Raw genomic sequence first — 15,110 nt, 5'->3', positions numbered from 1 at the left:
TTGTGACAATAAAATAAAATAAATAAAATAAAATTTCTCTGCTTACGAGCGAAAAATAATCTTGTTATTATTTCTTAATACTCGTGCTATGTATCCTGCCGTCGACTTCGTGTTGACAAAAAATCGACATCGAGTCGAATCGACAAAAAAAACCGCTTGTCGGTGTTTTGCAAAAGGGTTTTTTTTTTCTTTTGTCGAAATAGAGACCAGAGAACAGAGACCGTTCATTGGTTTGGTTCGTACACACCATTATATGCAGGGCTCATACTACGCGAAAGAGACAGTGGTGTCAGTGCGGTCTGCACTGTGTGACACCAGTTTTGGGGTGACACCAAATTGTTCAAATTGAAAAATGTTAATTCGACATATTCGTTGTATGACGGTCCTCGAGCGGCTACACGCCTCATTTCAATTTCTGTATATATATTTTTTTTCAATTTATCTTGCACACTCGCCTAACAGATTGCTCCAAAGCGGCGAGTGTGCTAAACCGGTGACCGTCACCGCATCGAAAGGTCGAAAAATCGAAAATGTTCGTTTACCATGAATACATATGAAAAGCGGGTAGTCTATATATATATATATATATATCAGTGGCGTGCGGTAAAATTCTCCCCCCCCCCCCCCCCCCATCGTACAGCCTCACTTAATTTGCGCGAGCAGGATACACAAGGAACAAGAGGAACAGGCTTTTCCTCCCGTATCCTGCCCGCGCCTATTAAGCAAGGCTGTACGACAAAAACGATCGGATAAGAGATAAAAATGACCACTGACAAGAAAGCCATGTGAAACGTAAAGGAGGTATGTAAAAAGAGAGATCATTTCACCGCATGCCACCGATATATATTATATACATATGTATATATGTATGTATGTACATAGTACCGTTTACCATGCATACATTATTTTTGATCTTTCGATTTTCGATCTTTGCTTTTTGATCTATCGACCTTTCGATGCCGTGATGTAGACCCGTGCTAAACAGATTAAGAATCGTGAAATATATATTATTCTTCTTCTAATGCCGAATCCGTATTCGACTACCATGAGCAGACATCGTTTATGGCCCGTGCGAATTCCTCCCTATCATGGGCAAGCCAAAATAACTTTTCGAGACCGAGACGCATCCATTACCTGATGTAACAATACGATTTTTACATTCACTAATCATCCACAGAGAAATATGGATGATTATTGAATTATTATTTTTTTTTAAATTAGCTTGCATAATCCAAACTATGGCACCCATGCCAAAATCCTTGTATTGACATGGATTTGACAGTGATCGATAACGGTGATTCCTATATTTGAAGAAATGTAGGGGAAACTTGTTGAAATAATAAGATCGTACGAATTAATAATGACCTGAAGAAACGCCTTTCCCAGCTGGAAGCTACGAACACGTGCATGGCGTACGATTAGTGTTCTTGAGCGCATTATGCGGGGCAGTGACGTCAAGAGGAAGGAGAGGATGCCTTTTGAAATGTGGTTTTGAAGGCGAATGCTCAGTATTCGGTGAACTCTGGTGTGGTCTCCATCCTTCCTATTCCTTTGACATTTCCAGCTTAAAATGTCAAAAAGATTCTCCATAGCATGCCGAAGAAGAAAGAGCATAAATAAATAAACGGGTGGAACTTGGAACTTTTCGTGAAACGCCAGAAGGCAATAACCGAGTTTTCTGTTCAATTGTTTTCAAATAATGTTCTTTCTGTTTATATTTGAATAACGAGTATAAACGATTATATTTGAATACAACGAGTTGATGAGATTTTTTAGGAAAACCACTACGATGACAAGACCTTATATAAATAAAATTGTTAAATACAACCGAGAACAGCGCATAATTAAAAGCTTGTCAAAGTTAAGGTCGGTGTACCGCGTTCCCTGTAATGTTGATATACTCATGAGGGATTATTTGAACTGTGTGAAAACTTACGTCGAACGAATTTCAAACTAGGCCAAGTTTGATTCCCTAAACACATTTTCAACGTGTGTAACACGTCTGGGCCACACTCCTAGCGGTACGCCCCAATTTTGAGGTTCGGCTTCTACAAACTTTAATTGCCTTAACTTCAAAATTAAAAGCAATCACTTCAAATTTTAAATAACACATGTAAATAAAATACAATAATATATGTACATATGTAGGTACCTAAAACATATTTTTAGCAATAATTACTATTTTTTAACAGTACAGGATAGTATTTATTTACACAAATAACCAGCAGCGTGGTCTTTTGATTAGTATATTACGTTTCGAGCAGAGTGGTCACGGGCTCGAGTCCCACTAGAGTCCCGTTGTTGGCCAGACCTTGGTTTGTGACTCTAACCACTAGTCCACGGGCGTGGACAAGTGGTTAGTATATTATGCTTTCGGGACTAGTGGTTAGCATATTGTGGTCACGGGTTCGAGTCCCACTATAGTCCCGCTGCTAGTTTATGACTTCTTGTCGATCGTTTCCTTTAAGAGTTTGTCAATTTTTCTGATTTTCATTGAAACGCTTCCAGTAAATTGGCATTTCCTTTCCAATATCTCTTGAAAATCTCAAGTTATTCAGCGTCTTGAGGTTCGCCAATTTCTATAATAAAAAAAAAAAAAAAAAAAAGATGTTACTGGATGATGTTTGTATGAATTCGCATTGTATAAAAATGCTTGTATCAATTGTGTCATTGTATCGTATCTGTATTAGTACATTCGTTGCTTTGGAGCGATCTGTAAAGGCGAGTGTACATATGTACATGTTCGATTGAAATAAAATAAAATAAAACAAAATATTTACATATGTATATGACAAGCAGTTGATAGCTTATGTCATGGGTTCCATTGTTTAAATGTTCAAATAAATTCAACAACAACTACATAAGTATTTCAAATACACACACGGTATTATACATACGGTGACACGACAACTCGTTCACAGATTTTCCGTAAACCGAGGATGCGTTTCAGGCATTACGTATACGGCTATCTCTTTCTCACCCCGTCTGTTCACCATGATCTCGTTTACTCTGCCATTACGTATGCAGCCATCTCTTTCACAGACCGTCTGTTCACCGATAACAGACGGTCTGTGAAAGAGATGGCTGCATACGTAATGGCATAGTAAACAAGATCTTGGTGAACATACGGGGTGAGAAAGAGATGGCCGTATACGTAATGCCTGGAGCACATCCTCGGTTTACGGAAAATCTGTGAACGAGTTGTCAGGTAACCTATACATACATATACATATGTATGCATAAGATAATATCCAGTTGTTTTGTTAACAGACAGAGTTTTGGAATTTATAGTGTAGGAAAGCAGTACAACTTGTACGATCTCGAATCGAAGTCAGTGGTCTCACCTACTTACCCATAAAGTGCAGTCGTTCGATTACATTCGAAAGCATGATCTCATCATACAGGTACTGAACCATTTAATTCCTGAGAGCATGATGCCATCACACAGCTACGCATTGCACTGCCAACCAGAATATAAACCAATGCAGCAGTCTCAGACACCAATGGATCCCCTGGAGGATCCACTCCTTACTTCTTTTAATTCGATATGTCCGAAATCTCGGAAACGCAGAATAAATATATTCCAGGCCACCAGTATTTTTAAATATTATTAAACGCAAAGCATTATATTTAATGTTTTTCGAGATATTTGTCGAAATGGAGAAAATTGGACTTTTGCCACTCTCAATTATACAAGCTCATATGTATTTATTAAAATAATGTTGCGTATGGGGTGGGTTCAGGATCCAAATAAAAGGCCAAAACCGCTTCACAGCATTTGTTCAGCGGTCCCAGAGTTCCACACGGAACCACCGCTCTCTCGAGAATAATCTGGTCTACTGTGTATACCTCCTTATAAAGGGCAAGTTGCCCAGCACAGCTTCCTCGATCCATGTATGTGTATGTATATTGTCTAGACACGTAAAGGTCTACCTTGGTGAGTCTGTTGTGTACGCACGCACTCGCCCCGGTCTGTGAGAACTCCAGCGTATCCTTTGTTCGGGCACTTACTGATTCCCGTTCGCCTAATTCGAGGCTATATTGTTCAACCACGAATGCACTGAAACAGCGGATACTCTCTCTCATGTTCCCACGTTACAATAATATATCTCTTTGTATTCTTACTTCTTGTTGAATCCAATTCTCTATACACAAATACATACGAATAAATTGGGACTGGATTGGCGACTTATAAAATAAATTAATTAATTAATTGATTAGTTATTAAATAAATACATTGTAAATATTACATTTAAGTATATTGTAAAGATTGTTAATTAATTATTTAATAAATAAATAAATTGTATATATTTTATTTCGTATATTATGGAGGCTTTTCAGAAATCTTTTACTAATGCGAATCGTGATATGCTTCATTAGATTAAAGCAGTGTACATATAAATAGCTACATAGTATTTGTATATGTATGTATGTATGTACATAGGATAGAGTTTGCAATATATTTCAATTAGAACTAAATATCAACCTTTCATTCACATCACGTTTGTATTTCGTTGGTTAAAATAAATAGCATACATACTGTTTTAGGTCATGATTCGACCTTTACTTCTATAAATCTATTTATTATTTATACACATGACTTATTTGCGATGCAGAAGTTTTGTCCTACAATCCAACTAATAATTTACACTAAAGAATGAAACGTATGTGCGTACTCCACTGAACTGACACCATAAATAAGTATTCAGCAACACGTAGAGAATACGTACATACATAGATTCGAAAACGTATTTATGTATTTTATCCGTACTCCAACCGTTGCATTCGTAGTCGTATGCAAAGCATTCAAAATTCAATTTAATCATTCAAAAGCAAGGCGAGCACAGTATACACTGCACGTAGAACGAATTCAATTTAAAAATCCGTTAAGGTGGCTTTTTCTCTAAAATCGACTGCGTTATTTGTCCAATTTAATAGGTGAACTTTCGAGAGTGGTGTGGTTGGGCCGGGCTTAAGGCTCCGGGGCTAATGTGATCTTTTCTGTAAACAGAAACTTCACAGTGAGAAACGCCACGTGACGCCGAGCAAAATTCGACAAGGCCTCAATATTGAGTTTTCACATTGAAAACAAACCCCCACCCCCCTTGATTCGCCCCCATACTTCTGTGTTCATCAAAAGATTTATCTCCCGAGCGGGGACAAAGAGGGTAAGAAGAGGGGGGAGGGGTTAAATGAAAATATTTGCGTGAAAAATACCTCTTTTTATTACATAACTCGACTTCACCTTCTTCGGAAAATGGCTGAAGATAGCGATAAATTCAATCTTGGGCAATATGTGTCGTCGACAACCCTTGCTTTGGAAGTGCTTTTTTTTCTTTTTACACTCGCCAGATGCAAATGAAAACGTCGTCCAACCTTGAAAACGCGATTATGTAGGTCTCTGTCGTTTTTCATTGTCAAAAGCACGTTTTAGCATTATTCACCTTAATATGCATAGTTAGCGTCAGGTTGCGTGCCCGGCTCAAAATCCAACAAGTACACTGAGAACAAAATATACACTTTGTAAATATTATCCTTCCTGTGATTGAAAATAGATTGAAGATCTAAATAATATAAATTAGTGATAAAAAATACATGTATGTACATTGCTCAAGATTATTAAATACATAAACATTGTACATATACATATGTATATATGTAAATATGTAGGTACATACATACATACTTTCTATATCATCAGTGGTGGATCAAGTAAAGGCCCCAAGCGCATTTGAAATTTGAGGCCCCCACTTCGGTAACGGTCTCCGTAACGAGCTCGAATGTGAAACGCCCGAAAACGCAAATATCGGAAGGCAAAGATTGAAAATCGAAAGATCTCAAGTCGAAAGAACCAAAAAATACATACTCACGTACATACTCACTTAATTTGCGCGAGCAGGATACAACAGGAACAAGAAGAACAGGCTTTTCCTCCTGTATTAATGTGCGTGCGCAGAATACGGGAGGAAAAGCCTGTTCCTCTTGTTCCTGTTGTATCCTGCTCGCGCAAATTAAGTGAGTATGTACCGTTTACCATGCACCCTTTTTTTATCTTTCGACTTAAGATCTTTCGATTTTCGATCTTTGCCCTCCGATATTTGCATTTTCGGGCGTTTCACATTCGGGCCCGTGAGGTAGACCCCTTCGGTAAAAACAAATGTTTTCGTCGTTTCTTACCATGTTTTTAAGTATATGGTTTTTCATTAGGATTTTACAAAACCATATTTTTTTTATTCATTTACTATTACGAAATACTAGCAGTTTTTTAAATAAAATAGGTACTATTTTAAAACACTGTTGCGTAGGGATGGGTGGAGGATCCAAGTAAAAGACCAAAGTCGTTTCACAGCATTTATTGGTGATTAAGGAGATACACGCACTGCCCGTGCTCCGTCCAGAATGTCTTGATATCACCTAAGTACCGGCTTATAAAGGGCAGGTCGCTCACTGCATCTTCGACGTCGGGTTACTTCCCTATTGTTTAGGCACGTACCCGGATATGCATTCAACGGTCCACGGTCCAAGGCACTCAGTCCCACGCTATCGTGCTGTCAGTTCTGAGAAGGGACCGTGTGCCGTTACTAAGCCAATTTAGTGGTCTCCGTTGTTTAGCCTACTTGCACTTAGCCTGGAGATAATCCTTGAAACCAATTATAACGGTCGCACAGTGTCAGGGATGCGCCGTCTCACGCTCGTCTGGATTCTGGGAAATAGCGGGGATGCCACTCGGCCTAATCCGATTGCAATTAACCGGCGGCGAATGCTACACTACTATGTAAAATAGATATTTCATTTATCTTGGCTTACGAACGTATTGTAGACAATGATAATTATAAGTTGTAAATTTTGGTAGAAAAGGCCCATTTAGGGCCCCCCAAGATTTGGGGGCCCCAAGCGCGCGCTTATTTTCACGTATGATAAACCGCCGCTATATATTATCGTCATCGTCATTTACAGCCATTTTCCATCCACTACTGGATAAAGGCCTCTCCAATACGCTTCTATTCGTCTCCGTTTTGGGCAACCCTCATCCATCTCATCCGATACATTTTTCTGATTTCATTCACCCATTTCCCCTGTAGCCTTCTTTTGCCCCCTCTCTTGGTAGAATTCGGGCACTTCCAATGTTTTAATTACGTGACTCCATTGCCATTTCAATATATTTACTCTCACCATTATAACATCCACATTTGTCATACCTTTCACCCACGAAATCCGTTTTCTATTTCTCCTCATCACGTCAAGCATGCAGCGTTCGATACTTCTTTGAAAGCACTGGACCTTATTCAGATTTCTGGCGTTAAATACCCAAGTTTCGCATCCATACGTCATGACTGGCAAAACACATTAATCGAAGATCTTTTTCTTCGAGCACGGTGGCATTTTGGATTTGAATACGGCATTAATTCCTCCAAATGCACTGCTTAATTTCATACGTCTGTTTATTTACTTTTTTCCTATTCTTTATACTTACTATATATGTACATATATATATTAATTATCTCAATGAGTAAAATATTTAAATAACTTGTTAAACATCACTTTCTATCATTATAAAAATATATATATTACGTATTATTTATTTATCTTACCCATGAAAAATATTTAAAAAAAAACTTCGTTATGCAAATGATATGTACAGTAACTTATGGCTGGAATACACCTATAAAAAATTCCACTAGGAAATACATCATTAAAATGTATAATACAAATATCCCTGATAAAATCTGATAAAACAAGTATTAATCTTATAAAATCCAATAGGATCAAAAATTTCATACTGTAGATGAGTTTCTCAATTTCAACATCTAAGAATGTGGCCAAAATGAAAATAGGTAGATAAATTGAAAATATTTATAATATAATATATGTATGTACATATGTAGTTCCAAATTACTGAGGGTAGACACAATTGATAATTAATGAATCACAAATGATTGTCTTCAATGTATAATAAGAAAAATTCTTAACAGATGACCAAAACAAAAAGAATGCTTGATAAGTTCACATTAGAAGGCTAAATATATGCATGTATGTAGTTCGAAAAAGTAGACTAACATACATCCAAATCTGGATTAATAGCTAATAACCTGTACATATGTATGTATATAAATAAGAAAAAGAAGAATAAAAGTGTATTTAGTTTAAGTTATTTAGGAAATATAACTTTTGATATAATAGCAAAAAATTCATTACAAAAACATTCACCCAACCAATAAATATAATTCAACAATTTTAAAAATACAATAATATAATACAATACAATATACTTTTTGACACACGTGTACATAATTTTCAAATAATATTATTATTCGTGCAAATGTTCTCATGAACAAAAATTACATCATATAAATGGGGAACCAATCTGTCATGGAAACAATCGTAACATTTTAAGACTAAGAACACATGAACACCAGTTACAATCCACCCGGAATGTCACACTATCTATTACGTCTCTTGTTTTTGTTCTTGCTGCTTTATCAAATTCCAATAGTGGCCTCTCAATTTTCGCAGACTATCGTGGTTTCCCATCTAAAAAAGTATTATCAGTATAATAGTAAAATAATTTAAATTTAAAACAATACATTATAGCATTATATTATATTAGTCTACCTCTACAACTTTCCCTCCTTGTAATACTACTATTACATCAGCATTTTGGACCGTAGACAAGCGATGAGCAATGACAAGCACTGTACGGCCAACTCCGGCAACTTCCAAAGCATGTTGGACTACTTGCTCAGATTCTGTATCTAATGCACTATAATTCAAAATTTATAATTTAATTTTAAAAAAATTCATTTATTTTTTTATTCTTTGTTTTTCTATCTAAATAGTAAAAAACTATTTTAAATATAACTTCCTACTAATTCTACATAGCATAATAATTCAAGTATTAAGTAAATATAATAATTTTTATACTAAACTAATAAAATTAAATTAAATGTGTATAATATTAATCATCATATATGCAATTACTATCAATCAATGAAATATATACATTGTAATATCTGGAGCATTTGAGACATCTATGAACGTATTGCGAAATTCAAAAGTGAGCTAACGGTTCAATTCCGTGTTCATCCAAGTTTACAGCAAACCATTCGTTGCTGAAAATTATCAAAATAAAATACAGACAGTTTCACAACCTTGTCGCTTCATCGAGGAGCAAAATTGGAGGGTTTTTAATGAGTGCCCGAGCAATCGCTATACGCTGTTTCTGTCCTCCGCTCAATGCGAGACCTCTTTCACCGACGAGAGTATTGTATCCTTGAGGAAAGTCCTTGACGAAATTATCTGCATTTGCAATCTTAGCTGCTCTCTCCACCTAATACGTACAAAACATTTTTAATTATATACTTAAATATTTCAACAAAGCTCATATTTGATCGTTCACCTCAAAATCACTAGCATCTGGTTTGCCGTATCTTATATTTTCTTTGATAGACGTTGCGAATAAAACAGGCTCTTGATTAATATAACCGAGAGCTCTACCTCTCAACCAATTAGGATCTAAATTTCTGACATCGTGTCCGTCTATTGTTACTTTTCCATCATTTACGTCATAAAATCTTTAAACATATACATACATACATACATAGTACAAAATAATAAACAAAATATAAAAATAACATTATTAAAACCTTTCTAAAAGGGCAGCTATAGTAGATTTTCCATTGCCTGAAGTTCCCACAATAGCCACGGTCTTTCCAGCTGGTATTTTCAAATTGAAGTTTTTCAATACAGTCTGAAATTAAATTGCATTTCTCAAACACATTACGGTGCTACTTTAGTATGCGGTCTACCTTAGCATGCGATCTACCTTTGAATCGCAGTCGACTATTTTTTTTTATTTGTATCGTAGCAATGAAATGTTTATTACAATTTTTGTTTTTTCCTGCCGCCCCATAATGTTGTCGAAGCATTTCTATCAAAATATCGTCAGCAGATACATATGTTGACTGCTAAGAACATATCTTAGCAGCCAACACCTATTTATTTAAGGGTCAGGATAGGTTAGGTTAAGTTAAGGTTGGCCCTATTCATTTAAGATTAGGTTGCTAGGATCGGTATTGTTCAGTCTCAGTGTCACACGCGGGAACTGAGACAGTGAGACCGCATATTAACACGTTCAACCCGGCGTGTACCACCAGTGGCCACGCGGATAGTGCTAAAGCAGACTGTAATTTTACGGTTCCACTTCATTGAGCACCCCACACTAAACTTCCTATAAAATTCTAAAGATTTAGGGACAACTCATTATATAAAATTTAATGCCGTCACGCGTAATTGGGTGCCGATACCCGTGACGCCACATGGGCAAATGTATGAAATCATACGCCGGGCTGAATGTGTTAAAGTTAAAACGTGAAGGTAGATCGCATACTAATGTAGATATGTGAAGGTAGACCGCATACTAAAGTAGAACCCACATTTACATATATATTTAATTTCATCAATATTTACTAACAGCTTCTGGTCTTGTCGGATATGCAAATGTAACGTCTGTAAATTCAATATCACCAATGAACTCATGATATGGAATTTTTTTACCACCTTTTACAGGCATATTAGTTTCTCTGTTGATGTACTGTAATAAAATAATACAATTTTTAGAGTACAAAATACAATATTTGAATATAGTATGAATATTATTAAATATTCACTTCAAATACTCTACCGCCAGCGCTCAAGCCTTTTATAACGGAACCAAATAGTAATGAAAGTTGAGCTGAAGAGCGTTGAATGGTTTGTGAGTTTATTAGGAAAGCCATTACATCTCCTCCGCTCAGTTGACCCGTTGACATAAGATGGCCGCCGAGATATAATGTACCCAATACGACACTATTAACAACAACAGCATGTAGTAAAAGTCAAAATTAACAAATATTCATATGTATGTATGTATATAAACTAACCTATTTAAAAACAAATTAGTTCCGGCCTGAAATAGACCAATACCTTTGCCCAATTCTTGAGCAAGATCTGCTGCTTTTACACTTTCTTTGGAAAATAATCTTTCTTCGTAATCTTCGGCGGCGAATGCTCTTACTGTTCTAATATTACTTAAAGCTTCTTCAGCTACTAATGTAGTTTTTTCAATCTAAATAATAACGTACATGAATAAAAGTAGAAATGTTTTGACCGTAAATGTTTTGATAATACAACACAATATTTACTTGTTCTTGAGCCTCTCGTGATAACTTTCTAAGCAATCCTCCTATGAATGAACCACCAATAACAACGGAGGGAATACATAACATTGTTAAGCCGGTTAATTGCGGTGAAATTACAAGCAAACTACCTGCTGATCCAATTACCTGATCCAAAACAAATAATATATCAGCTAACAATTTCAATACATTAAGCTGTCTCCAGAGAATAAATATAACATAATAAATTTAATTTAATCTATAATAACATATTAAATTACAACTGAAGATTTAATAAAGTGTTTGGTATTCTTGTCTAAAACCAAAATTAATAATCAAAAATATTTTTTCCCATTCGATATTGCTTACAATCTGATAAACGCATCAAAAAGTATAAACTCCAGTACACGCAATGACACAAAATATACATGATTTTTTTGAACCACTTAATTATTTGGTTAATATCATTTTATATAATGTATATATGTCTCATCAAATAGTATTCATGTTTAGATATATGAATTCAGATTAAATCATTATGGACCACCCGAATTTTCAGCAAAACTCTCTAATGAGAGTCCGCATACTTTCGCAAAGTAACTATAAAAACTTGTAAATTAAACATGACTCCGAAGTCTTTCTATCAATTAAATTGAAAATTGGAATAAAGCTTATCTACAGTTATCTTTGATTTATGAGATTAGAATTTTTCTATCTGTGGTGATTTATGTGTTCAATTTTGTACAAAATTTATACGTTTCAATATATTTTCACGTAATAAACGATATCTATTATATCATTGTGTTATTCATTTGAATGAAAGATTCAATTTGAGAAGTACATATGAAATGCTACATGAGAAAAAACCAGTAAATTCTGATATATGGGGATTTTAAATATTTTCGGAATATTATTACATATTATTTTGGAATAATATCGATAAATTTCTAGGAAAAAATATCAAGCTTTAAAGCATAGAAATATATTTTTTATTAATTTATTTATCGATATTTTGGATAATTATATGCTGGTATCGTATCTATGAATGGAAATTTAGAAATTAAATATTTAAATATTACTTTTTTTGTATGAAGTATTGTATATTTAAGCGTCAACAAACGCACTGTGTTGATGGCCTTTGAATGAAATTTTATTAATAACAAAGCGTATGTATTGACGGTCCATAGTGGGTTAATATTATTTGATACTACATACATATATATGTTTCATCAAAACGTATTCATATTTATGTAAATTAATTTTCAACCTGAGTAAATGCCCGAAGACCATTTGAAATAGTTAATTTAAAACTGCTTTTAAAATCTTGAACATCAACAGTTATTCTGAAAGATATAAACAAAGTCATATTGAACTCAATTCATATTATATATGTATGTATTATTTATAAGTATGTATGTAATATTCATAGTGTAAAAAATTGATTACAACAGACCTATTTATCAATTCCCCTGTTCTTTCTTGATCAAAGAAAGCAATATCTTGTTTTAGTATTGATGCATATAAATCTCGTTTCATTTGGCAGGCGACACCTTCACCAATCTCGGCGAGAAGATGTATATACAAAAATGTGAAAAACGACTAAAAAAATCCAAATGTATGTACATAGAAATATAATTTTTAATAATTCAATATTTAAAATCATTGCAGAAATTCTACCTGTGCTATATAAAGTGATACTAATTTAATTGCAGGTATTTTAATTTCTTCTAAAAAGTCACTTCTGGATCCGGTTCTAAGTGCTGCCAATATATTCACTACACATCCGATCAACTGAGGAATGTAAATATTCACCGCAGCCACAGCCAAAGCCGCCTATTTATTGAAAAAGTAAGTTTATTATATTGAAAATGAGTGTAAATTCAATGTTGTCAAATGTATACGTACAGCGATTGCAGCTAAAAAATACAATCTATGTGGCCATAAGTACGACCAAAATTTATCCCAATCAAACTTCTGCCTCTCGTCTTGATAGTCTCTCTTCACTGAATGTATCACATTCGGTTTTTGTTTGCAATGTACTACCCATCTTTGTCCTAGTGCATTTATAAGAATACCGGAACCGAAGCCAATTCCGACTTTCCACGATGGACAGAATATATTTTCCAAAGTGCCATTTTTAGGAGTGCTTTTGACTGGGATGTTTTTTAATGGAATTTTATTAATACTATCTGTATTCAGGGATTTTTTCCATATACATTGTCGACTATGAATACTTCTGAAAAAATAATAACAAATGTCGAATTAAATATTTTAAACACTACGTACATGCAAATAGTGTTCTTGTTTGGTTAGTAAACATGTTGAGCAAAATAAAAATATATTTTTTAAAGGGCACAACAAATATCCTCTTACACAACAAATACTTAAAGGTTAATGTTTATAGATTTGCTGAAAATACACAATAATTTTATTTGTTTACTATCATGACAGATTAAAAACTTACTGAAAGGTTGTTTTAAAATTGTAATTCCTAATAAATAACTTCCACATATTAATTTATATGTTCTGACATAACTTTAATGTAAGGTTATGTGAACATGTCTCAAAGTGCGAAATGTCAAACGATGGAGTTTGGCCGTAACACCGCCAACATTCACCAAAACTCTTTGTAAAGTAGAAAACTTAAAAAATACATTTTACTAATTTAGTGCCAAGGAATATTATTTGTTACGTATTTTTAAAGTATACAAATTTATTGAAATAGATTTATTTGTCAGTATTGAGCAGTTAAAATAGTATGATATAAGGGAAATTAATTTATTCAATTTTGCTCTAAATACCAAAAGGAGTGATATAGAGAAGCTTAAAATTCAAATATTATTTTCGTTAGACAGCATCATTATCTTTATCACTGCAGTCCACCAAAAAATACATATGACTTGTATGGTTGATGGTTGACACCAGGGTTGCTAGATTTCCAAAATCACAGATCGGGACATTCATAATCAAAAAAAAAAAAAGTTAAAGAGTTTAGACATTAAGACATTAAGAAAAAATACATCATTTTAATAAAATTATAAAAGTAATTGTCAACGTCATGTTATGAACACCAAAGCTTACAGTAATATTATTAAAGATCTTGCATTGAATTATTTTGTAATAATATTATATATGTAGTTAAATAAAAAAATAAAAAAATAATTTCAAGTCTTTACAATATTACAACACATTGCACGAATGCGACAGCATCTCGGTTCTCGTAAGCCTCACGCTGCATCGGATCGACTATAGATACAATTACAGGAATTACATTTTGATTTAAATGCAAAAATGTATACAATCATATTCATAACAGTTTTATCAAAAGTATTTTTTCGAAATTTTAGCTTGTTTCAAAATATGCAGTTTTTTTCATATTTCAAAAAATTTTCAGTTTTTTGATTGAAATTTTATAATTTATATTCAATACTATCAAATAAAATGAATACTCACCAATTTAGCTCGATGACAAGGGGCAGATTCATCTTGAAAAATTATATCATCGGAATATGAAAGGTGGTTTTCCATCGATGGGACAAAGCTTTCTTCTAAATTTTTTTTATATTTTTTTCCATCGATGGCACCTTGTAGAAACTCCATTTCTCCAAAGCTATGGTACAAAAAGCATCCCCAGACCATTTGACTTGGAGGATGCTTAACAGTTTTAAGGGTACAATTTTCATTATACCTTTCGCCAACTTTCCTTCGGACATACGGAAAAGCATCAGGACTATAGAGGTTAAGCTTTGATTCGTCGGAAAGTATCACTCGTTGCCAATCTGATGGACTCCAATTTTCATGTGCTTTCGCCCATTCCAATCGATTGTTTTTCGTTCTCTTGGTTAGTAGTGGTTTTTTTGCAGCTTTCCGACCGTAGAGTCCAGCTTCTCTGAGTCGCCTTCTTACTGTTGAGTCGCTGATTTCCATGGAAAATTGTGAAGATACATCTGTTCTTAT

At 34.3% G+C, this 15,110-nt stretch overlaps 1 protein-coding gene across 1 annotated transcript; it reads right to left on the bottom strand.

Annotated features, from left to right (window-relative positions):
* Positions 1–7,935: 7,935 nt before the first annotated feature.
* LOC143920933 (mitochondrial potassium channel ATP-binding subunit) lies at positions 7,936–13,756 on the bottom strand. The gene is made up of 14 exons (XM_077443970.1): positions 13,618–13,756; positions 13,059–13,389; positions 12,831–12,986; positions 12,607–12,752; positions 12,421–12,496; positions 11,181–11,321; positions 10,920–11,104; positions 10,668–10,845; positions 10,472–10,591; positions 9,645–9,748; positions 9,398–9,572; positions 9,150–9,328; positions 8,614–8,761; positions 7,936–8,532 (listed from the first exon to the last, which is right to left on the bottom strand). The coding sequence occupies exons 1-14, from the start codon at positions 13,662–13,664 to the stop codon at positions 8,449–8,451; spliced, it is 2,070 nt and encodes a 689-aa protein (XP_077300096.1). The 5' UTR covers positions 13,665–13,756; the 3' UTR covers positions 7,936–8,448.
* Positions 13,757–15,110: the final 1,354 nt, after the last annotated feature.

Source organism: Arctopsyche grandis, chromosome 13, assembly GCF_051622035.1.
Source record: "Arctopsyche grandis isolate Sample6627 chromosome 13, ASM5162203v2, whole genome shotgun sequence".
In the NCBI taxonomy this organism is placed as follows: Eukaryota; Metazoa; Arthropoda; class Insecta; order Trichoptera; family Hydropsychidae; genus Arctopsyche; species Arctopsyche grandis.
Note: the sequence above shows the minus strand (reverse complement) of the source record. Positions and strands in the feature narration are given on the sequence as shown.